The following is a 25,450-nucleotide window of genomic DNA, read 5'->3' on the forward strand; positions in this document are numbered from 1 at the left end:
TTTGTCATTCAATTTGTTTTTATTTAAAATGTTACTAACAATCACATATATATTGGCATAATTAATCCAAAAAGATCAGGAAGTTGACGTACACACCTGGAGTTCATATACCACAAAGTATGTATGTTAGAAATGAAAAGACAGCATTATAACAATGCTGAAAAACGCGGAAAACCACATCTGTTTAAAGGGTTCAAACCCTTATTTTATAATCATGTGCGGCAAAGTCCGAGCATTAACGAAAGGTCTTACGACAGCGCTAGACTTGTATACGACACGACCAGCTCAATCAATCAAGTCTGAACGAGATCGGCGTCCATCACTTATTTTTCGGACGTCCTTTTCCCGTCTTCATGCCTCGCCCTCCTTGCTGGCCCCGCCCTCCCTTTTGGCCACGCCCTCCAGGGCCCCGCCCCCTCTGCTCCTTCCTCTGAGCGGCTCTCGTGTCTTTCTTCATTCGGCCGTCCACCACGCGGAATGTGCCCTTGATTCCGGCGGGACGGCGCACACGGCGTCCCACGCCCTTTTTAGCCCTGATGTACGTGACGTCACGCTTCTCCTTCCCCACGCCGGCCTTTTTGTAGATGCTGTGAAACAAAGAGATGGAGAAAAGGAGGATTAGGTTTGAGTGAGTTGGGAATGAAACAAAGCGGACGTGTGAATGTCGAAAACAGACCTCTTGAGCTGAGCCATCTTCTCTCGCTCTGAAATATCCACCGTGTTCACCACAGCTTCGGCTTTCTTCTTGGCCTGCTCCATCTTCTTCAGCATCTACAGTGAAAAACATGTATTTAATGACTGGATTTAGTCTGATTGTATAACGTTTCCAGCAGCAGAAACAGACATAACTGTATATTTTTCACTGGATAACTTTTTTTTTAAAAACATATTACATAGATACATCAACAGAAATGCAATTAAATATAAAAATAAGACAGTATTTAATAGTGTGTTTTAATATTAATAATAATAATAATAATAAGTTATAAAAACTGAAAAACGGAGAAAACCCATTTTATATATATATATATAAAAAAAAACATTTTATTGTTTTAAATATTAACACTATATTAATTATACAATTATTTTAATTATTACATTATTTCATTATGCGTTTTAACAACAACAACAACAACAATAAAATATATAAATCTGTTAAAAGTTCTAAAAGTTTTAAAAGCAATTAAAAAAAAATCTTTATACATAATTATACAAAATTAATAATAATAATAATAATCTGAAAATTATTTTTGGAAGAGGAAATTAAAAGTATATGTAAATATCTATTTTTAAACACCTTTTTAATTAGAAAAACTATATAATATCAGCAATATAGTGAATTTTAAAAATGCATCATTTTGTTATTATTATTATTAATAATAATTATTATTATTATCAGAATAAATTAAAGACTATACTGATAGAAAAATGTAAACATCTTTTAAACACAAAAAAGATAAATATTAATATTTAAAAAAGCAATAGTAATTGTAACGTTTTATAAAAATATTAAAAACAATTAGAACTAACTGAAAATCCTATAACTATTACAGAAAGTAATTAGACTTTCATAATTTTGTATTAATATTTTTATTATTATTATTATTATTATTATTACAATAATAACAGAAAATAACAAAAATAAAATACAATACAATGAAATTAATTAAATAATAATAATAATAATAATAATAATAATAATAATAATGAAATAAATCTTTTAAATACAGAATATATATGTTTATATATAATATTAATAATAAAAAAAATGTATAAATATTTTATTAAAATCATACAAATCAGAACTCACTGAAACTCTTAGTTACTACAGAAAGACAATATTTTCACAGCTATAAATATTTTTTTCTTTTCTTTTTTTTAAATAATTCCCCAAGATCTGGAAAATATAAAAATAAAATAAATAAATAATTATTATTATAATCATCATCATATCATGATTACCATAATAAATTAAAAAAAGAAAGAAAACTGTAAAGTTCTTTTAAATACTTCTTAAATTTAATAATTTTTATTAGTAGTAGTATTAAAAATAATTAGAACTCACTGAAACTCTTATAGCTCCTATAACTACATAAAAAAAAAATAATATTATTTTTTATTATTTTAAAAAAAAATTGCCTTTAGAAAGCCGGACCAGAAAGTTTGAAACGTTTAAAAAGTTTAAGTTAAAAAAAAGTTTAATACGTTTAAAAAGTTTTAACTTTGACGGTTTTCAGTCTGAAATAGTTTGAAGTGAAAGTAGTTTTAAAAACTTAAAGTTTGATGGATCATTGATAGATAGCAAGTTACTTGCATGTTTCTAACATGACTAGCATGTTGCTAGCATGTTACCAGGATGATTAACATGTTACTAACTTGTTGTTAACATGTTTCTAACATGTTTCTAACATGATTAACAAGTTAGAAGCCCGTTGTTAGCATAATTAGCATGTCCCTAACGTTTACTAGCGTGATATTAGCACATTTCTAATATGCAAGTTACGAACATGTTGCTAGCATGCTACTTGCTTGTTGCTAACCTGTTTCTAACATGATTAGTAACTTGCAAATTATGTTAAAAACATGCTAGTAACATGCTATCACGTTGCCAGCACGTTTCTAGCATGATTAGCATGTTGTTATCATGATTAGCAAGTGACTAGCATATTATTAACATGATTAACAAGTTACTAACACTTTATTAGCATGGTTAACATGTCACCAGCATGTTGCTAACATGTTTTAACATCATTTGCAGGTTACAAGCATGATTAACAACTTATTAGCATGTTGTTATCTTGATCAACAAGTTACTAGCATTTTGCTAGCATGATGAACATGTCATTACCATGTTGCTAGTATGTTTATTCCCCGTTACTAACATGTTGTTAGCATGACTAGCATGTTACTAGCATGTTTATCGTTACTAGCATGTTGTTAGCATGATTAGCATGTTACTAAAATGTTGCTAGTATGTTTATCCCGTTACTAACATGTTGTTAGCATGACTAGCATGTTACTAGCATGTTTATCGTTACTAGCATGTTGTTAGCATGACTAGCATGTTACTAGCATGTTGTTAGCATGATTAGCATGTTACTAGAATGTTGCTAGTATGTTTATCATGTTACTAACATGTTGTTAGCATGACTAGCATGTTACTAGCATGTTTATCGTTACTAACATGTTGTTAGCATGACTAGCATGTTACTAGCATGTTGTTAGCATGATTAGCATGTTACTAGAATGTTGCTAGTATGTTTATCATGTTACTAGCATGTTGTTAGCATGTTACTAGCATGTTGCTAGCATGATTCTAGCATGATTAACAAGTTAGTTTGACAGTTTTGACAGTTGGAGTTTGGTGCTAATCAAACTCCAACTGTCAAAACTCCCAGAATTTAAAAATTCCGTCAATGTAAGTCTATGGGGATTTTCCCCAGTTTTTTTCATTATTAAAAAAAAAACAAGTTCGATCAGTTAGAAGACATATAGCAGCCAGATCAGTCTGAAGATTTAAAGTTAAAGCTCTAGCAGGAGTAGCAGTCAGAAATTTTAGTCTCAGAAAAAAAAAAAAAAGTTTCCGAAGCCAATTTTACATTATTTTACAAGATCTGGAAAATAACGAAAAGTCCAGTCCTCAAATATTTCCAATATTTGTCAACATCAGCATGAGCGTCTTACCCGTCTCTTCTTGCGCGCTTTGGCCTCTGCGACGCGTTTGATTGGCCGGGCGTTGATTTCCCGCCATTTCTCCTTGTATTCCTCCACCATCTCCCTGGTAACAGGAACAGGCCTCGTCCGGTGCTTCTTTTCGTCGTCAACAAACCAAGCGGGAATTTCTGTCATATCCTCAGAGTTCGCAAACCTACCAAAACAGCACAAAAACAACTTTACTACCTCAGTAATGCTCAAATAATATATTTCTGAAGTCATTATCGCAATCTGACCTGTGGAAGGAGCCGTCGATCAGATCTCGCGCTCGCTTTTTGGACGCAGCGATCTGAGCGCCGAGAGCCAAACCCTCCGCGTTGAGAATCCGTGCACGTTTATCTGCAAAAAACAAACAAATATTTATATCAACCGTGAAATATGAAACTACTTCCTGATTGTGAAAAATGTTGAATAAGATTGTCAACTGACTTATTTTTTCAACAGGAACGACTTGAAATTCGTCGTCATCCATGGCCCCCTTTTCGTCGGCGGCTGCCGAGGCTTTTTTCATTTGTGCAATTTCACTGTTGATGAAAAAAGTATTTTTAGCAAACAAAATTAATTCGTTAATTGGCTACACCACTTGACATTTCAATTTAAAATCTAATTTGACAGGCATTATCATGGACATCTAAGTGTGTACGTGGCCTTGGTGGGAATATTTCAAATAAAAAAATAATAAGTTAATACTCATTTTTATTATATTGATGAATTATCAATGCATTCCTGAGGTCATACCATTTGACATGTATACCTAAGAATACCTGAGCGTACCCTCAAAATGTCAAACTAGATAAAAAAGTTAGTCAAGACAAACTTTAAGTTGGCTTGAGAAAGCCAAGTTTAATTTTTTTAAAGAAGTTTAAAAGCAAGTTGCTAGTATGTTTTAAGTTGTTTTACCATGATTAGCAAGTTGCTAGCATAATAAACAAGGTACTAGCATGACTAGCATGTTGTTAGCATGATTAGCATGTTGCTAACATAATTAACATTTTATTAACATGCTTTCTAACATGTTGCTAGCATGATTCGCCAGTTACTAGCATGTTTTTAGCATGACTAGCATGTCGTTAACATAATTAACATTTTATTAACATGCTTTCTAACATGTTGCTAGCATGATTCGCCAGTTACTAACATTTTTAATATGACTAGCATGTCACCAACATGTTTCTAGCATGACTAGCATGTTTCTAACATGATTAGCAAGTTACTAACATATTTCTAGCATGATGAACATGTCACTAACATGATTAACATGTTGCTAGCATGTTTCTAACATGATTAACATGTTGCTAGCATGTTTCTAACATGATTAGCATGTTGCTAACATGTTTCTAACATGATTAACAAGTTTCTAGTATGTTTCTAACATGATTAGCATGTTGTTAGCATGTTTCTAACATGATTAACAAGTTGCTAGTATGTTTCTAACATGATTAGCATGTGTTTAGCATGATTAACAAGGTGCTGGTATGTTTCTAACATGATTAGCATGTTGCTAACATGATTAGCATGTTGTTAGCATGTTTCTAACATGATTAACAAGTTGCTAGTATGTTTCTAACACGATTAACAAGTTGCTAGTATGTTTCTAACATGATTAGCATGTTGCTAGTATGTTTCTAACATGATTAGCATGTTGTTAGCATGTTTCTAACATGATTAACAAGTTGCTAGTATGTTTCTAGCATGAATAACAAGTTGCTAACACGTGTCTAGCATTGATTAACAAGTTGCTAGTATGTTTCTAACATGTTTAACAAGTTGCTAGCATGTTTCTAACATGATTAGCAAGTTGCTAACATTTTTCTAACATGATTAGCATGTTGGTAGTATGTTTCTTGCATGATTAGCAAGATGTTAGCATGTTTCTAGCATGATTAACAAGTTACTAGCACGATTCTAGCATGGTTAGCACATTGTTAGCATGATTTAGATAGGTAGAGTTTAAATGAGTATCCATAGTCTACATAGAAGGGAAGGTTGATTGAGTCTCAAGGGATTGTGGGAGTTTTGTCAGTTGGCGTTTGAATAGTGTTGGCTCATTTGAACATAGTTTTAATCGTCATTTTTAGGAAAACCCGCAAGTCGGATCAGTTAGAAAAGATAAAGCACACGCGGCGAGATCAGTCTGAAGATCTGGGCTGAGTTTGGAGTTTGTAGAGTTAAATCTCTAGGAGGAGTTAGAGTTGATAATTTTAGTCTCAGAAGAATAATAATAATACCTATACGTTTAAGTAGCATTCAAGCCAACTTAATTATCTCACATTTTAAATTGAGTTACTAACATAATTTCCTGTCACATGATCTTTTTGCAAAATATTAACAAAATTTCAACTTAAGAATCAACTTAAAATAAATTAAAACCTGAAAATTTAGACTTGGTCCACAAAAAAAAAAAAAAGTGAATGTATGCAATTATTTTGCGTCACGTCATTAACCAGCGTAAATATAAACCAAAACATACACGCCTCACCTCTCATCATCATCATCGCTGCTGTCGTCATCAGAGTCGCTATCGTCTTCATCCTCATTTACTTCCTTTTTCGGCGTGGCCACTTCCTGTTTCAGCGTGGCAGGCTCCGCCCCTTCCGCTTTCCTCTTTATGCCTTTTCCAGACTGCAGCAGCTGGGTTTGTTGAAGTTCGCTCAAGGCGTCTGCGTCGTCGCCCAAATCCAGCTCAGCGAAGATGTCCTGCACAAACGTTAAAAAAAACCCATCAATAATTTCAGAAATTGTAATTTTAGAATTTTTAAAGTTTATATGAGTGATTCGCACCTTGCTGAACCACATGTTGGTTTCGCGCTCTCTCTTCTCGTCTTTTCCTTCCAGTTCGACGACTAATTCGTTTTCGCTCTCTTCATCTTCGTCCTGCGGCCCGCCGGCGAACGAAACTCTGCCGAGACGCAAAAAAAAAAAAAAAAACAGCGATGAATTTCTCCAAAAAAACTTTTATATAAAAAGTTCTTGTTTGTGCAAAAACACAATTATTAATCTTAATTTTTTTTCTTGCCGAAATTTCCATCTTTCATAAATTTAATTTAAATTTAATTTTCACATTAAAATACTGTTTAAATAAAATATTAAATACACGGTAAGTACAATTTCTGCCAAAATATTTGATTGTACAATTGTGGCTACAAAAATAAAATGTATTATGTTTATATTAATAATTATAAAATTAATATAAAAAAAACTAAAATAAATATATTGTTTACATTGCATTTTAGAAACAAATCATGCTTATTTTTATTTTAAATGATTTATATTTAAATTTGTTTTATTTTAAATTTTAATGTAAAAAATATTACAATATTGTTTATTCTATATTTATTAAAAAGCAAACAATATATTTTAGATAATTTCTTATATAAAAAATACAAAATGATAAACAAATGATATCACGGTATTTAATAATAAGTTGGAGCAATTATTAGTTGGGATGAATGAAAATAAAGTGTCTGTAATCTGCGGGGACTTTAATATAAATCTTTTGAATGTGTCTAATCATACAAGTAGTCTAGATTTTTTGGATTTAATGTATAGTAGAGGCTTTTATCCTACCATTACTAGGCCTAGTCGAATAACCTCCAATTGTGCCACATTAATTGATAATATTTTTGTAAATAAATTTGAAAAAACGGTTAAAAGTGGTCTTTTGATAAATGATATGACAGATCATTTCCCAATATTTGTAACTTACTTTTGTGAAATAAAAAATAATAAAGAAAAGTTTAGTAAAGTTATTAGGTTAAGAACTGAGGAAACATTAAATGGATTTAGGGATGATCTTATGAAAGAAGAGTGGAATGATGTTTGTAATACGAATAATGTAAATAAAGCTTATGAATTATTTCTTAAAAAGTATTTATGGTTATATAATAAAAATTGTCCAAAAAAAATATTGAATGATAAAGTAAGAAGTAATAATAAACCTTGGTTGACGAAGGGTTTATTGAAATCTTGTAAAAAGAAGAATAAGCTTTATCAGGATTTTGTAAAATATCGGACAGTAAATGCAGAAAAAAAATATAAAGCTTATAAAAATAAGTTGATTACTATAATGAGATGTGCAAAGAAAGATTATTATACAAATGTGTTGATGGAAAATAAAAGTAATATCAAAAGAATGTGGAAGGTTTTGAGGGAGGTTATGGGCAGTAAAATTAATTATAGTCAGCCATTATATTTAATGAATGAACAGAATGTTGAGATAAGTAGTGAAAAAATGGCTGATGAATTTAATTCATTTTTTGTTAATGTTGGTCCGAATCTTGCCAAAACTATACCATTATATAATGAAAATAAAAGCTGGACAGGTGAAAGTAGAGTTATGCAGTCTCTTTTTTTGGACGAAGTTAGTGAGAGTGAAATTATTTCTACTGTCTCTAAATTTAAAAGTAAATATTCATGTGATAGTGATGGCTTAGATATGTACATTGTTAAGGAAACTATATGTTGTATTACTAGACCATTAAAATATATAATTAATTTGTCTTTTAATACGGGTTATTTTCCAGAAATAATGAAAGTGGCCAGAATTATTCCTCTTTTTAAATCTGGTGATAGGCATAGTCTCACAAATTATAGGCCTATTTCTTTGCTTTCTCAATTTTCAAAAATTTTGGAGAAGCTTTTTGTTAAAAAATTTGATTATTTTCTTGAAAAATATTCTTTGATACATGATAATCAATTTGGGTTTAGAAGCACCCGTTCAACAGCTATGGCTTTGATGAAAATCACAGAGGACATTACTACAGAATTGGAGCATAAAAATTATACAGTTGGAGTTTTCATTGATCTTAAAAAGGCTTTTGATACTCTTGATCATGGTATATTGATATCTAAATTACAGACATATGGAATTAGAGGAGTAGTATTGAATTGGATTACTAGTTACTTAGAAAATAGACAACAATATGTAGAGTACATGGGATATGCATCCAAGTTGGAAATAATGCAGTGTGGAGTCCCCCAAGGCTCTGTGCTGGGGCCTAAGTTATTTACTTTATATATTAATGATCTCTGTGATGAATCAAAGATTTTACGTTTTGTTCTTTTTGCAGATGATACAAATTTTTTTGTATCGGGGAAGAATTTAAAAATACTACTTAAAATTGTTGAACAGGAATTGATTGTACTTCAGAAATGGTTTAATAAAAATAAATTATCGCTAAATTTAAGTAAAACAAAATTTATGTTGTTTACAAATCGAAAATGCCCTGATAATGTTTGTCTGACTTTGAATGGGATAAGTATTGAGAGAGTGTCAGAATTTAGGTTTTTAGGAGTACTCATTGATGATAAATTTAAATGGAAATCACACATAGCTTATGTAAGAAACAAAATTTGTAAAAATATTGCTGTTTTGAGTAAAGTAAAGTTTATGTTAAATTATAAGGCAATGAGAATTCTATATTGTTCGTTTATTTTGCCATATTTGATGTATTGTTTGGAGGTATGGGGTAATTCATATTTTACTAATTTAATGCCCTTATTTATTTTGCAAAAAAGGGCCATAAGAGTAATCAATGGAGTTGCTCCAAGAGAACATACTACAAGATTGTTTCTGAGGTCAGGATTACTTAAATTGAGGGATCTGGTTTCTTTGCAAACTTTATTAGTAGTTCATAGAGCAAAACATTGTATGTTACCGGATGGATTGCAAACTCTCTTTACTGTGAATAGTGAGACAAGTAGAAGAAATAATGACTTTAAACAACCTTTTGCTGGAAATACTCTTAAACAAATGTGTGTCTCAGTTTCTGGTGTGAAAAGATGGAATTCATTAGAAAATGATCTAAAATGTTGTTCAAATATTTTGCGATTTAAATATAAGTATAAACAGAAGATATTTATTTTGTACAAAGAAGAGGGTCAATGATTCGTTTTTGTTGTCAGAATTATTATTATTGTATTATTTTTGTTTGTTTGTTCCCTTGTTATGTAAGCAGAATTAATATCATTGGATGGATTTTTTGTTTTTTATGTCTGTGAGGTCATCTAATCCAATTTATTTTGTAAATTTTAAAATATAAGAATGGGGTAGGAGTCTATAAGATTGTTTTCTTCATCCTACTCCTATTCTCTTTTGTTTCATGGTTTGTTTGTTTGTTGTATTGTTGTATTGTTGTGGTATTTTATGTTGCATTACCATGAAAAGAGAATAAATAAATAAATGAAAATGAAATGAAATATAATGTATTTAAAATATATCATTTAAATGTGTATTTGTATTTATTTATACATTTATTTATTTATTTATTTATTTATTTAACATATTTAATACTTTTATATTTTACATATACTTTTAATATTACATTTTGATATTTAATTGTTTTATTTTAAATCAATATTTATATATTTTATTATAAAAATAAACAAAAAAATACAGATTTAAAGTATATATTTTAAATAAATTATATTGTGCTATATTGTTTACTTAAAAAGGTCAACATAAAAATATTTACTTAATATTTTCATATTTAAATTTTTTTTTCACATTTTTATATTATTCGACCGTTTTATTTTTTATATTAATTGTAATTTAAAAATAATTAAAATATTTATTCTACACTATATATTTTGTTAATTTAAAAAAGCAAACAATATATTTATTTTAGATCATTTCTTATATAAATAAAACAAAGAAAATATAAAAAACCCCTACAAAAAATACACATTTAAATTACATATTTTAAATACATTATATAATTTATATTGTATCATTGCTTATTTAAAAAAAAAATCAACAAATATTTAATATTTTTCTTTTTCACATTTTTAATATTACACTCTTATATTATTTAATTGTTTTATTTTAAATAATTATATTTATGTTTATTTAAAAAGTAAACAATATATTTAGTTTGGATTTTTTATTGATAAAACAGAAAATAAACAAAACTACACATTTAAATCATATTTTAAATGCATGATATAATTTATATTGTATCATTGTTTATTTAAAACATAAAATATCAACAAATTTTATATTTTTATTTTTCACAAATTTAAAATTACATTTTATATTATTTGCGTTATTTTAAATAACTATATTTATATATTTTGTTTATTTAAAAAGTAAACAATATTTATTTTTTATATTGATAAAACAGAAAATATAAACAAAATACACACATCTAAATGATATATTTTAAATACATGATATAACTTAGATTGTATCATGTTTACTTAAAATAAAAAAGTAATCAAAATATAAACATTTTTCAAATACACAACATTTTCACTACGTTTTTACATTTTATATATAAAAACTATAAACAATATACATTATATGTATTATAACCATTGAACTTATATATTTTATACTATGTATAATAGTATAAAATAAGTATACACATTTTAATTTAAAACTAATGAAATTCTATTTAATCTACATTACATATTTTGTGTTTATTTAAAAAGTAAGATATTTAGAACAAATTTATTACATATTTATATTATTATATTTTATGTATATTTTAATATTTCAAAAAACTAAATGTCACTCCATGCAAAAGGAAGGAAACTAGAGCCATACTTTTTCTTCTTGGGCATCTTTTGCTCGAGTTCTTTCTCCTTCTTCTCGATCTCCTCGAGGTCGTCTGAGTCGAGGTCAGAGGCCAGAGACACGCGCTCGTCCTCGTCTTCATCAGAGATGTGTATGTCGTCCTCTTCATTGTCATCCACTAAAGCATCGGCTACCTTCATGTCTCCCTGAGTGATCTCACTGAGACCCTGAAAAACACACACAAACCATCAGGACAAGGTCTGAGAAGTCACTCAGCATCCTGAAGACCTCAGACCGCTTTCTTACCTGGGCCTTTTTGATGGCTCTGAGGGAAAACATGGAGGAATCGCTGGTGTCGGCGATGGAGACGCCGGGAAGATCCATCTTTAGCTCCATGCGCTCCCTCTGCTTCCGCCGCTCATTCAGCAGCTTCTTTTTCTTCCTGTTTACGAACAAAACACATGTGATCATCACATCAATGACAATAAAATATCGCATTTGTACATTGCTGTCGTGTTTGTTCTAGCGATCGTTTGATAGCTAGAATAAATGATAAAACAAGCGAAAAATAGCTAGAACAAAAATGATAGAACAAATGAAGGACAGCTAGAACAAACTAATGAAAGAAAAGAATGACAGCAAACAAACAATAAAACAAGTGATCGATAGCTAGAACAAAAATGACAGAACAAGCAAACAGAAGCTAGAATAAACAAACGAAAGAACAAGCGAACAGTAGCTGGAATAAACAAACGAAATAAAAAGCAAACAATAGTTAGAACAAATGAATGTAAAAACAAGTGAATAGCTTGACAAAAATGAATTAAAGAACAAGTGAATGATAGTTAGAAAAAACAAACAAAAAAACAGCCAGAACAAACGAACGAAACAGGTGAACGATAGCTAGAATAAACAAACAAACAATAGAACAAGCGGATAATAGCTACAACAAACGAATGAAAGAACAAGTGAATGATAGCTAAAACAAACAAACTAACGATAGCTAGAACAAAACAACAATAGAACAAAAGAAAAAACAAATAAAACAAGTGAACGTTAGCTGGAACAAAACAAACGATATAACACGCAAACAATAGATAAAATATACAAACGATATAACAAGCGAACGACAGCTAGAACAAAAACGATATACCAAGCGAACGATAGCTAGAACAAAAACGATATACCAAGCGAACGACAGCTAGAACAAAAACGATATACCAAGCGAACGATAGCTAGAACAAAAACGATATACCAAGCGAACGATAGCTAGAACAAAAACGATATACCAAGCGAACGACAGCTAGAACAAAAACGATATACCAAGCGAACGACAGCTAGAACAAAAACGATATACCAAGCGAACGACAGCTAGAACAAAAACGATATACCAAGCGAACGATAGCTAGAACAAAAACGATATAACAAGCGAACGATAGCTAGAACAAAAACGATATACCAAGCGAACGATAGCTAGAACAAAAACGATATAACAAGCGAACGATAGCTAGAACAAAAACGATATAACAAGCGAACGATAGCTAGAACAAAAACGATATACCAAGCGAACGACAGCTAGAACAAAAACGATATACCAAGCGAACGATAGCTAGAACAAAAACGATATAACAAGCGAACGACAGCTAGAACAAAAACGATATAACAAGCGAACGTCAGCTAGAACAAAAACGATATACCAAGCGAACGACAGCTAGAACAAAAACGATATAACAAGCGAACGACAGCTAGAACAAAAACGATATAACAAGCGAACGTCAGCTAGAACAAAAACGATATACCAAGCGAACGACAGCTAGAACAAAAACGATATAACAAGCGAACGATAGCTAGAACAAAAACGATATAACAAGCGAACGATAGCTAGAACAAAAACGATATAACAAGCGAACGATAGCTAGAACAAAAACGATATAACAAGCGAACGACAGCTAGAACAAAAACGATATACCAAGCGAACGACAGCTAGAACAAAAACGATATACCAAGCGAACGATAGCTAGAACAAAAACGATATAACAAGCGAACGATAGCTAGAACAAAAACGATATAACAAGCGAACGATAGCTAGAACAAAAACGATATAACAAGCGAACGACAGCTAGAACAAAAACGATATAACAAGCGAACGATAGCTAGAACAAAAACGATATAACAAGCGAACGATAGCTAGAACAAAAACGATATACCAAGCGAACGATAGCTAGAACAAAAACGATATACCAAGCGAACGATAGCTAGAACAAAAACGATATACCAAGCGAACGATAGCTACAACAAAAACGATATAACAAGCGAACGATAGCAGAACAAAAACTATATAACAAGCGAACGATAGCTAGAACAAAACCGATATACCAAGCGAACGATAGCTAGAACAAAAACGATATAACAAGCGAACGTCAGCTAGAACAAAAACGATATAACAAGCGAACGATAGCTAGAACATACTAGAACAAACAAATGAAAGAACATCAGCCAGCACAAACGAATGATAGCAAGAACAAATTATAGAACAAGCAAACGATAGCTAGAACAAACAAATGAAAGAACAAGTCAACGATAGATAGATAAATAGATAGATATAACAAGCAAAAAATAGCTTAAATATACAAACAAAAGAACAAGCGACTGATAGCTAGAACAAACAAATAAAACAAACGAACAATAGCTAGAACAAACAAATGATAGCTAGAACAAAGAAAAAACTAACGAATGATAGCTAGAACAAACAAATAAAACTAACGAACGATAGCTAGAACAAAAAAAAGATAAAACCAGCAAATGACTGCTAGAACAAACAAAAGAACAAGCAAATGATAACGAACAAACAAAAGAAAGAGAAGAACAACAGAACAAATATCTCAAATAAACGAACAACAGACCGATAGATAGGACAGCTAGAACAAACAAACGATAGTTAGAACAAACAAGCAAACGAATACAAGAACAATCGAACATTAGCTAGAACAAAAGCGATTGAACAAACAAATGACAGCTAGAACGAACTAATGAAAGAACAAGCAAATGATAGCTGGAACAAAAAAAAAACAACAAAAAAAAGAAACTCTACCGTTTCAGTTCGGCCAACTCTTCGGCTTTCATCTCCGTCAGTTTCTTCTCCATCTCCTCTTCCTCATCGATTTCCTCATCCTTTTCGGCTCCCTTTTTCTTGCCTTCCTTCTCGTCAATATCGCTATCGTCGCCGCTTGAGCTAAAACCGTGATAAAACGCATAGTTATTAAGAGAATTTGAATCTACAATTGGTGAATTCTATAATGAGATAATGACGTACTTCATTTCCTGGTCCATTTCCTTGGCTTCCTGCCTCAACCGTTTAGCCAGGAACCTCCTCAGCTTGGATCTCCATGACAACAGCAGACTAACGACACAACAGCCAATCAGATTTCAGCTCAAAACACTGACTCTCCATATATGGTCAACAGACGCCGGGACTCACCGCAGTTCCTTTCGGCCCAGGACTTTAATATCGGAGCAGCACTCTTTGATTTCTGGGGATGTGATGGGATGGGATTCCAGCTCAGGGTTATCAAAGGTTATCTGGAGAAAAACGGATGGAAATTAGAAGTAGAAACTAACAAATATATGCACAACGATGCCTGGCATTAAACTGAAGAGATCTGAAATCATACTTGATTGGCTTTGCTCAAGAAATCAACAGGGTTTTCGGCTTTTAGGAATTCGGTCAATGAGAACGTGTGATACAGAGTGAGATCTCCATCGCTGTAGCCTTCAGCCTGAAACACAGCAGAAAAAAAATAGTACAAATATGATAAATAAATCTAAATATAATACAGATATTTGAATGTTGAGGCAAGTAAAGCGTAATAAGACATACTTTGGGTTTTTTCTTGCTAACCAGGTCTTTGACAGTTTTCACTTGTACGTCGACCTCTTTGAAAGCATGTTTGGGGTCGAAGAACTTGTTGTCAATTTTATCGGGAGCCACAAACCCTGTGGTGAAGAGGAATATATTAATACTGACAGACGGATAAAAAAACCCAATATAGACAGTTATAGAACAGGTGATGGATTTAATGAATGTAGTGTCAAAGCTCCCAGAATCCCTTGAGACTCAATCAAGCTTCTCTTCTATGTACTATTTCTAATCCATTCAAACTCATTCAAACTAACTTGCTAGATGCTAGAAACTGGCTAACATGCTAATCATGCTAAAAACATGCTAGTAACATGCTAGAATCAAGGTAAAATAATGTTAATCATGCTAAAATAATGCTAAAAACATACTAGTAACATGCTAATCATGCTAGAATCATGTTAAAAACATGTTAATCATGTGAAATAATGCTAAAACATTCTAGTAACATGCTAATCATGCGAGAATCATGGTAAAATCATGTTAATCATGCCAAAATGTTAAAAACATGCTAATCATGCTACAATCATGTTAACAACAGGCTAAACATGCTAGTAACATGCGAATCATGCTAGAATCATGTTAAAACATGCTAGTAACATGTTAATCATGCTAGTAACATATTAATCATGCTAGTAACATATTAATCGTGCTAGAATCATGCTAACAAAATGCTAGTAACATGCTAATCGTGCTAGAATCATGCTAACAAACATGTTAATCATGTTAAAATAATGTTAAAAACATGCTAGTAACATGCTAAAATCAAGGTAAAATAATGTTAATCATGCTAAAATAATGTTAAAAACATACTAGTAACATGCTAATCATGCTAGAATCATGTTAAAAACATGTTAATCATGTGAAATAATGCTAAAACATTCTAGTAACATGCTAATCATTCGAGAATCATGGTAAAATCATGTTAATCATGCCAAAATGTTAAAAACATGCTAATCATGCTACAATCATGTTAACAACAGGCTAAACATGCTAGTAACATGCTAGAATCATGTTAAAACATGCTAGTAACATGTTAATCATGCTAGTAACATATTAATCGTGCTAGAATCATGCTAACAAAATGCTAGTAACATGCCAATCGTGCTAGAATCATGTTAAAAACATGTTAATCATGTTAAAATAATGTTAAAAACATGCTAGTAACATGCTAAAATCAAGGTAAAATAATGTTAATCATGCTAAAATAATGCTAAAAACATACTAGTAACATGCTAATCATGCTAGAATCATGTTAAAAACATGTTAATCATGTGAAATAATGCTAAAACATTCTAGTAACATGCTAATCATGCGAGAATCATGGTAAAATCATGTTAATCATGCCAAAATGTTAAAAACATGCTAGTAACATGCTAATCATGCTAGAATCATGTTAAAACATGCTAGTAACATGTTAATCATGCTAGTAACATATTAATCGTGCTAGAATCATGCTAACAAAATGTTAGTAACATGCTAATCGTGCTAGGATCATGCTAGCAAAATGCTAATAACATTAGAATCATGCTAATCATGCTGGAATCATGCTAAAAACATGTTAAAAAATGCTAATCATGTTAGAAACAAGCTAATTATGTGTTAGTAGCATGCTAAACATGCTAGCAGCATGCTAGTAAAATGCTGATTACGATAAAATCATTCTAGCAACACGCTTATCGTGATAAAATCATGCTAGCAACATATTAATCACGCTAGTAACACGCTAATCGTGCTAGAATGATGTTAACAATATGGTTATAATGCTAGAATAATGGTAAAACAAGCAAATTATGCTAGAATCATGCTAAAAACATGCTAAAACATGTTAATCATGCTAGAATCATGCCAGTGACATGCTAATCACGTTAGAAACAAGCTAATTATGTGCTAGTAGCATGCTAAACATGCTAGCAGCATGCTAGTAAAATGCTGATTACGATAAAATCATTCTAGCAACACGCTTATCGTGATAAAATCATGCTAGCAACATATTAATCACGCTAGTAACACGCTAATCGTGCTAGAATAATGTTAACAATATGGTTATAATGCTAGAATAATGGTAAAACATGCAAATTATGCTAGAATCATGCTAAAAACATGCTAAAACATGTTAATCATGCTAGAATCATGCCAGTGACATGCTAATCACGTTAGAAACAAGCTAATTATGTGCTAGTAGCATGCTAAACATGCTAGCAGCATGCTAGTAAAATGCTGATCATGATAAAATCATTCTAGCAACACGCTAATCGTGATAAAGTCATGCTAGCAACATGCTGGTCGTGATAAAGTCATGCTAGCAACATGTTAATCATGCTATAAACATGTTAGCAACTTGCTAATCATGCTATAAACATGCTAGCAACATGCTAATCATGCTAAAACCATGTTAGCAACTTGGTAAACATGTTAGAATCATGCTAGCAGCTTAGTAATCATGCTAGAATCATGTTAACAACTTGTTAACAACATGTTAATCATGCTATAAACATGCTAGCAACTTGCTAATCATGCTATAAACATGCTAGCAACATGCTAATCATGCTAAAACCATGTTAACAACTTGGTAAACACGTTAGAATCATGCTAGCAACTTAGTAATCATGTTAGAATCATGTTAACAACTTGTTAATAACATGTTAATCATGCTATAAACATGCTAGCAACTTGCTGATCATGCAATAAACATGCTAGCAACTTGCTAATCATGGTTTTAACATGATTAGCATGTTGCTAGCATGTTTAAAGCATGTTAGCAAAGTGGTAATCATGCTAGAATCATGTTAACAACTTGTTAATCACGCTAGCAACGTGTTAACATAACATGATAAACATGCTAAAAAGATAATCGTTATAAAATGATGCTAACAGCATGCTAGTAACATGCTAATCACGCTAGAAACATTCTAATGCTTAACTTTTTAAAGCTTTCAAATGTTCCAAATTTCTGGTCCGGCTTTCTCAAGCCACCTTAAAGTTTGTCTTGACAAACTTTTTTTTTTAATCTAGTTTATTTAAATGTACTAAAGGTGCCATAGTATGCATTGATACAATATTTTAAATGGTTCTCTGATATCTTCATTCTCCAGAAACGGTTTTACAAGTTCACTCACAACCCTAGAATTTGCCCCTAGAATTAAACGGTCTGTTATTACCTTATTTGGAAGGTTCATGAATAATAATGAGGAGCTCTGCTCTGATTGGCTGTTTCACAGAGCGGCTCATTTCATTAGCCTATTTTGTCTTTTGCAAACACCAGATTTATATAAGGAGGAGGAAACAATGGTGTATGTCATGTCCATGTACAGAACTGTTATTCTTCAACTATGCCTAGGTGAATAAAGTTTTCCATTCTATGGCACCTTTAAATTATTATCTCATTTACAAACTAAGGGTAAAATCATTAAAAGCTCTTATTTACACTCTCTCTACACCTTTCATACACGGTTTATGAAAGGATTTGTGAGATATGTCCGTGATGCATTACAACACAAATGTGACCCTGGACGACAAAACCAGTCATAAGGTTAAATTTGACAAAACTGAGATTTATACATCATATGAAAGCTCAATAAATAAGCTTTCTATTGATGTCTGGTTTGTTAGGATAGGACAATATTTGGCCGAGAGAGATCTATTTGAAAATCTGGAATCTGAGGATGCAAAAAAATCAAAAAGACTGAGAAAATCACCTTTAAAGTTGTCCAAATTAAGTTCTTAACAATGCATATTACTAATAAAAAATTACATTTTGATATATTTACAGTAGGAATTTTACAAAAAATCTTCATGGAACATGATCTTTACTTAATCTCTTAATGATTTTTGGCATAAAAGAAAAATCAAAAATTTTGACCCATGCAATGTGTTTTTGGCTATAGCTACAAATATACCCCAGCGACTTAAGACTGGTTTTGTGCTCCAGGGTCACAAATATGGCTGATCGGGTCAGTAGCACTGGTGCTCCTAAATATTTTTTCGCCCCGTAGAACCTTGGACAGAATTAGAGAAGACAAAAAACAAAAGACAGTTAGCTGTACCCTGGCAGACGACAAAGATCTCGGCGGACTCGTTTCGGGAGGCCTGCGGTTTGGTGGCCTGAACCTTCTTGAAGAACTGCTGGAAGATCCACATGAGCGGCTGGTAGTCTTTGGAGCGGAAGACCTTGGTGATGAAGGTGCCGCCTTTGTTCAGGAACTCGCAGGCCAGCTTGAGGCCCATCAGCGTGAGGTTGGCCTGAGAGAAGGCGTCGTGCTGCCAGTTCGCTCCCACGTTCGGCGCGCCGTCGTTCAGCACCACGTCCACCTTCCACGTCTGCAGCTCCTTCCTGAGAGCCTGAACACAGAGACGGTCACGTCACGAATGGGCCACGAGCATCTGAGCGCACTAAAGCAGAAACACACACCTGTCTGCACTTCTCTGTGGTGATGTCCTCCTGCAGCGTGACCACATTCGGGATGGGTTTGATCGGCACCAGATCCACACCTGACGGCAAAACAACAGGGAGTTAAACCTGGAGCCTGTCCGAATCACAGACAAATCAAATCCAATCAAAAAAAAACAACTCACCAATGATAAGGCTGGACACCGGCATGAACTTCGTTGCCACTTGCAACCTGAGCGTCAAAGAGAGATCATGAAATGGTCACAACTGGCACTTTTTGGATGAATAAATTATTAATATTGTACATGTATAGTAGTGGCCAAAAGTTTTGAGAATGACACAAATATTAGTTTTCACAAAGTTTGCTGCTCAACTGCTTTTAGATCTTGGTTTCAGTTGTTTCTGATGTACTGAAATACGTTTCAAAGGCTTTTATCGACAATTACATGACATTTATGCAAAGAGTCAGTATTTGCAGTGTTGGCCCTTCTTTTTCAGGACATGGGCATGCTCTCAATCAACTTCTGGGCCAAATCCTGACTGATAGCAACCCATTCTTTCATAATCACCTCTTGGAGTTTGTCAGAATTAGTGGGTGTTTGTTTGTCCACCCGCCTCTTGAGGATTGACCACAGGTTTTAAGATTTGGGGAGTTTCCAGGCCATGGACCCAAAATGTCAACGTTTTGGTCCCCGAGCCACTTATTTATCACTTTTGCCTTATGGCACGGTGCTCCATCGTGCTGGAAAATGCATTGTTCTTCACCAAACTGTTGTTGGATTGTTGGAAGAAGTTGCTGTTGGAGGATGTTTTGGTGCCATCCTTTATTCATGGCTGTGTTTTTGGGCAAAATTGTCCCTTGGATGAGAAGCAACCCCACACATGAATGGTCTCAGGATGCTTTACTGTTGGCATGACACAGGACTGATGGTAGCGCTCACCTTTTCTTCTCCGGTCAAGCCTTTTTCAAGATGCCCCAAACAATCGGAAAGAGGCTTCATCGGAGAATATGACTTTGCCCCAGTCCTCAGCAGTCCATTCGCCATACTTTTAGCAGAAGATCAATCTGTCCCTGATGTTTTTTTTGGAGAGAAGTGGCTTCTTTGCTGCCCTTCTTGACACCAGGCCATCTTCCAAAAGTCTTGGCCTCACTGTGTGTCCAGATGCGCTCACACCTGCCTGCTGCCATTCCTGAGCAAGCTCTGCACTGGTGGCACTCCGATCCCGCAGCTGAATCCTCTTTAGGAGACCATCCTGGCACTTGCTGGACTTTCTTGGACGCCCTGAAGCCTTCTTAACAATGCAGTGGAAAGTTTTTTTCGGGATTAAGTTAATTTTCATGGCAAAGAAGGACTATGCAATTCATCTGATCACTCTTCATAACATTCTGGAGTATATGCAAATTGCTATTTTAAAAACTAAAGCAGCAACTTTTCCAATTTCCAATATTTATGTAATTCTCAAAACTTTTGGCCACGACTGTACTTTTCAAAGTCATAATAAAACAATGAGAATGTTCTTCTTTTAAACAAAGTCAAAGAGTTTTTTCCATGTTTTAATATTTGCTGTAAACCTCTGCTGTGGAGCACTGTTTACGAATCAATACATAAATAAATAAAAGTAACTTTAGATTTTTAAAGATTGATTTAATTGGTAATGTTTCACGCCTTACTTTATCAACCACCGTTTTTGATAATAAATGTGTATTTTTCTGAATTCAATTAAGTTTGAATAAATCATTAAAATGCAATCCATACAAACAAAGAAAAAGACAAGATTTCACAGGGCCTTAAAAACATTTTTGTTGAACTTTTCATTATTTGCTACATTGTTAAATTGTATGTTACTTTGTTTATTAATTAGACTTTTTGCTTATTAAAATTTATTTTAACCATTAAAACAGAATCCAGAAAAATTTAACCGAAAAAAAAAAAAAACAGAAAAAAAGGCAAAAACATTAAAATGGGGGGAAATAAAACAGGAAAAAACTAAAAGTGAAAAAGTTTTTTCGTGTTTTATTTCCCCCCGTTTTAATGTTTTTGCCTTTTTTTTTTTTTTGGTTAAATTTTTCTGGATTCTGTTTTAATGGAAAAGAATTAAAATAAATACATAACATGATAAAATTTTCTGATAAGCTTTTTGATGATACAAATTTAAATAAAACATTAAAATAAATCTAGAAAAAAAGAAGACAAAATTAACTAGACTAGATTTCACGGTCCGTTTTGGTTAATCGTTTAATAATTTGTTGTACTGTTAAATTGTATATGTTTCATTATTTCAATTATACATATAAACATGCTTTTTGTTTACCAAAATTTTACTGAATTTAACTATTAAAACAGAATAGTTAAAATTAAAACAAAAATAAATTAATTAAAAAATGAGGAAAATTCAACAGATTTCACAAGAATGGAATAATAAAAATGGAAAAGAATAATACACAGAAAAAATACAACTGCAACAAAACTAAATTTGGGAACACAAAAGAAATTTAATTTGGAAAAGAATAAAACAGATTTTGTAGGAAAGTAAAATGGATTTCACAAAAAAAAGGAAAAGAACAAAATGGATCACTGAAAAAAGGGAAATTGGAAAAAAAATTAAAACAGAATTTAAGGGGAATTTAGGAAATAATAAAAAGAATGAGGAAAAATAAAATGGATTTCACAGAAAAAAAACTGAATTTGGGAAAAATACAACATACCAAAGAAACATTAAACAGAAGAAATTAGGAAAGAATAATACAGAATATGGGGGAGGGATAAAACAGATTTCAAATAAAAAGTAAAAATGGAATTTGGGATAGAAAACCATTTAGGAAAAAATTAAACAGATTTCACAGAAAAAAAAACAGAATTTAGAAAAGAATAAAGCAAAAGTCAAAGAAAAAAATTACAGAAAAATGAAATGAATTTAGAAACAAATAAAGCTAATTTTAGGGGAAAATAAACAAGATTTCACAAATAAAAGAACTTGGGAAAGAATAAAATGGATTTCACAGAAAAAAAGGGAATTTGGGAAAGAATTTAAACAGAATTTGAGGGAAAATAAAACATTTGACAGAAAAAATTAATTCAGGAAAGAATAAAAAAAGAATGAGGATAAAAAAAATGGATTTCAGAGGAAAAAAATGAATTTAGGAAAAAAAATAATATGAGGGAGGGATAAAACAGATTTCACAGAAGTAAAACCGGAATTTGGGAAAGAAAACAATTTAGGAAAAAATATAACAGCTTTCACAGAAAAAACATCTGGAATTTATGGAAAGAGTAAAGCAAATGTCAAAGAAAAATAAAATGAATTCAGGAAAGAATAAAGCTGAATTTAGAGGAAAATAAAACAGATTTCACCAAAAAAGAACTTGAGAAAAAAAAAAAATGAATATCACAGAAAAAAAAAAGGAAATATGGGAAAGAATTTAAACAGAATTCGAGGGAAAATAAAACAGAATTTGAAGGAAAATAAAATATTTGACAGAAAAAAAATGTATTTAGGAAAGAATAAAAAAAGAATGAAGAAAAAATAAAATGGATTACACAGAAGAAAAAAAAACTAAATTTGGGAAAAATACGAAAATTTAAACAGAAAAAAAAATTAGGAAAGAATAATACAGAATTTCACAGAAAAATTGAATTCGGAAAATAAAACGATTTAGGAAAAAATAAAACGGATTTCACAGAAAAAACTGTTTTTGAGATGTGATGTGAAAAGAAAAGTGAAAAGGTTAGAAAAATTAAATTTAGGAAAGAAAAAAAGCTGAATTTCAGGGAAAATAAAACAGATTTCACAAAATGAAATGGATATATAAGAAAAAAAGGGAATTTGGGAAAGAATTTTAACAGAATTTGAGGAAAAATAAAACATTTGACAGAAAAAATAATAATTTAGGAAAGAATAAAAAAATTAGGAAAAAAATGGATTTCCAGAAATGTAAAATAAAAATAAAATGAATTTAGGAAAGAACAAAGATGATTTTAAGGGAAAATAAAACCATGATTTCACCATGAAAAAGAAAAAAGGGAATTTGGGAAAGAATTTAATCAGAATTTAAGGGGGGAAAACTGAATTTGAAGGAAAATAAAACCTGACAGGAAAAAAAAAGAATTTAGGAAAGAATAAAAAAAAATTGGGGGGAAAAAAAATACAACAATCCATAGAAAAAAATAAACAGAATTTAGGAAAGAATAAAGATGAATTTAGGGGAAAATGAAAACAATTTCGCAAAAAAAATAAAAAAAAACTTGGGAAAGAATGAAATGAATATCACAGAAAATTAAAATCAAAAATAGAATTTGAGAAGGAACAACATGGATATCACTGAAACAAAAAAAAACATAAAAAAAAAAAGTAATTCAGAAAAGATGATAACAGAATTTAGGGGAAAAAACAGATTTCACAGAAAGAAAACAGAATTTGGAAAAGAATAATTCTCAGAAACAATAAAATAACAACAAAACTAAATTTGGTAAAGGACAAAACAGATTTAACAGAAGAAGCACAACAACAAAAAATGGAATTTGGCAAATAATACAACTTTAACTTTAATAAAAACTAAAACTGAGGGCAAAATACAAGATATCAATTTGGGGGACAATAAGCATATCCCGAAAACTAAATAGGAAAAAATTAAGAAATAATACAATCTGGGGAGAAAACGAAAGGGATTTGACAGGGCCCTAGTTAGGGTTAGTTCAACATAAACCAGGTTTATCAGGTCAGTTTACCCACCATCCTCCCGGAGCCGCACACAGATCCACCAGAGCCCGAGCTTTCTGTAGAAACTGGAACTTACGATTGAGCTGAATCAGTTTAAACGACGATCTGGAGCGATAACCTGAAATACAACACCATACATGAGCAAAACACAGTAACTGACATTCACACAGCATGACATGGGACGTTTTAAAACACTTAACGTGGCTTAATGTACGCAAAAAGCGACTAGGAAACCCCAAATTTCTGTCAAACCTTACTTGTAACAAACACTAACTACTGTCAAAAGAACGAGCCCCTATTCCACAGATAAAGTGAATAATATCACGTTAAGCGTTTTCTCCCCATAGAAGCCCATTATAAGGAAACAGCTTAACGTGGTTTAACGTACCTTAACAACGACCAGGGAAAACCAAACTTCTGTCAAATTTTACTTATAATAAACACTTTCTGCTGTCAAAAGAATGGGATCTCATTCAGCATAGAAAGTGAATAATATCAGGTTAAGCTGTTTCCTTATTATGGGCTTCTATGGGGAGAAAACGCTTAACGCGATATTATTCACTTTATCTGTGGAATAAGGGCTCGTTCTTTTGACAGTAGTTAGTGTTTGTTACAAGTAAGGTTTGACAGAAATTTGGGGCTTCCTGGTCGTTTTTTTACGTACGTTAAGCGTTTTTCACGTTAAGTGTTTTAAAACGTCCCCATGACATTACCATGGTCAGTAGTGTCAGATGCTACTGAGTGACTAGCATGATATTTCTAAGACGCTTTGAGGAATATCAAGCTATTACAATCAATACAACTTCAGTTATGACCACAGTAAACGTCCAAAACACACGGTAATAACGTGGTACTTGGTGATCTCACGCACATGTATCTTAACGTTCGTGTTTACGCGACTCACCGGTTTCTTTTGCGAGATGGTAGAACTTGTCCTTTCTGGTTTTTCCGACTTTCAGTTTTTTACCCATGTTTGCTGTATAAATTGATCAGTTTCTTCGCTTTTCCCGGACACTTTCCACCGAGTAACGCCGCGCGACTGGAGCCACACGTGTGTTTCCGCGGCGCCGGGAGATGACGTCAGTGCCCTCAGACTTATCACTTTTCACATTTTTTATTCACAAATGTAGATTTCTTTTAAAAACACGCCTCTTCTTTCTCTCACTTCATAAATGAGCTTAGAATTAATATTTCA

General features: G+C 32.1%; 1 protein-coding gene across 1 annotated transcript; it reads right to left on the reverse strand.

Moving 5' to 3' along the window:
* ftsj3 (FtsJ RNA 2'-O-methyltransferase 3) lies at positions 1 to 25,303 on the reverse strand. The gene is made up of 19 exons (XM_073844118.1): positions 25,160 to 25,303; positions 24,268 to 24,373; positions 19,722 to 19,768; positions 19,558 to 19,637; positions 19,193 to 19,487; positions 15,108 to 15,223; positions 14,902 to 15,006; positions 14,709 to 14,809; positions 14,544 to 14,630; positions 14,322 to 14,462; positions 11,537 to 11,672; positions 11,261 to 11,457; positions 6,496 to 6,613; positions 6,194 to 6,411; positions 4,144 to 4,238; positions 3,951 to 4,053; positions 3,685 to 3,868; positions 677 to 771; positions 1 to 587 (listed from the first exon to the last, which is right to left on the reverse strand). The coding sequence occupies exons 1-19, from the start codon at positions 25,224 to 25,226 to the stop codon at positions 320 to 322; spliced, it is 2,559 nt and encodes an 852-aa protein (XP_073700219.1). The 5' UTR covers positions 25,227 to 25,303; the 3' UTR covers positions 1 to 319.
* Between the last annotated feature and the right edge of the window lie 147 nt (positions 25,304 to 25,450).

The sequence above is a fragment of the Garra rufa genome, chromosome 7, assembly GCF_049309525.1.
Source record: "Garra rufa chromosome 7, GarRuf1.0, whole genome shotgun sequence".
Lineage (NCBI taxonomy): Eukaryota > Metazoa > Chordata > Actinopteri > Cypriniformes > Cyprinidae > Garra > Garra rufa.

Coding starts and splice junctions, on each gene's coding strand:
- ftsj3 (XM_073844118.1), bottom strand. CDS start 25,226: ATGGGTAAAAAACTGAAAGTCGGAAAAACCAGAAAGGACAAGTTCTAC. Junction 19,769..24,267: donor TGTGCGGCTCCGGGAGGATG/GTGGGTAAACTG, acceptor TTTGACGCTCAG/GTTGCAAGTGGCAACGAAGT. Junction 6,614..11,260: donor AAGATGCCCAAGAAGAAAAA/GTATGGCTCTAG, acceptor GCGTCTCGGCAG/AGTTTCGTTCGCCGGCGGGC.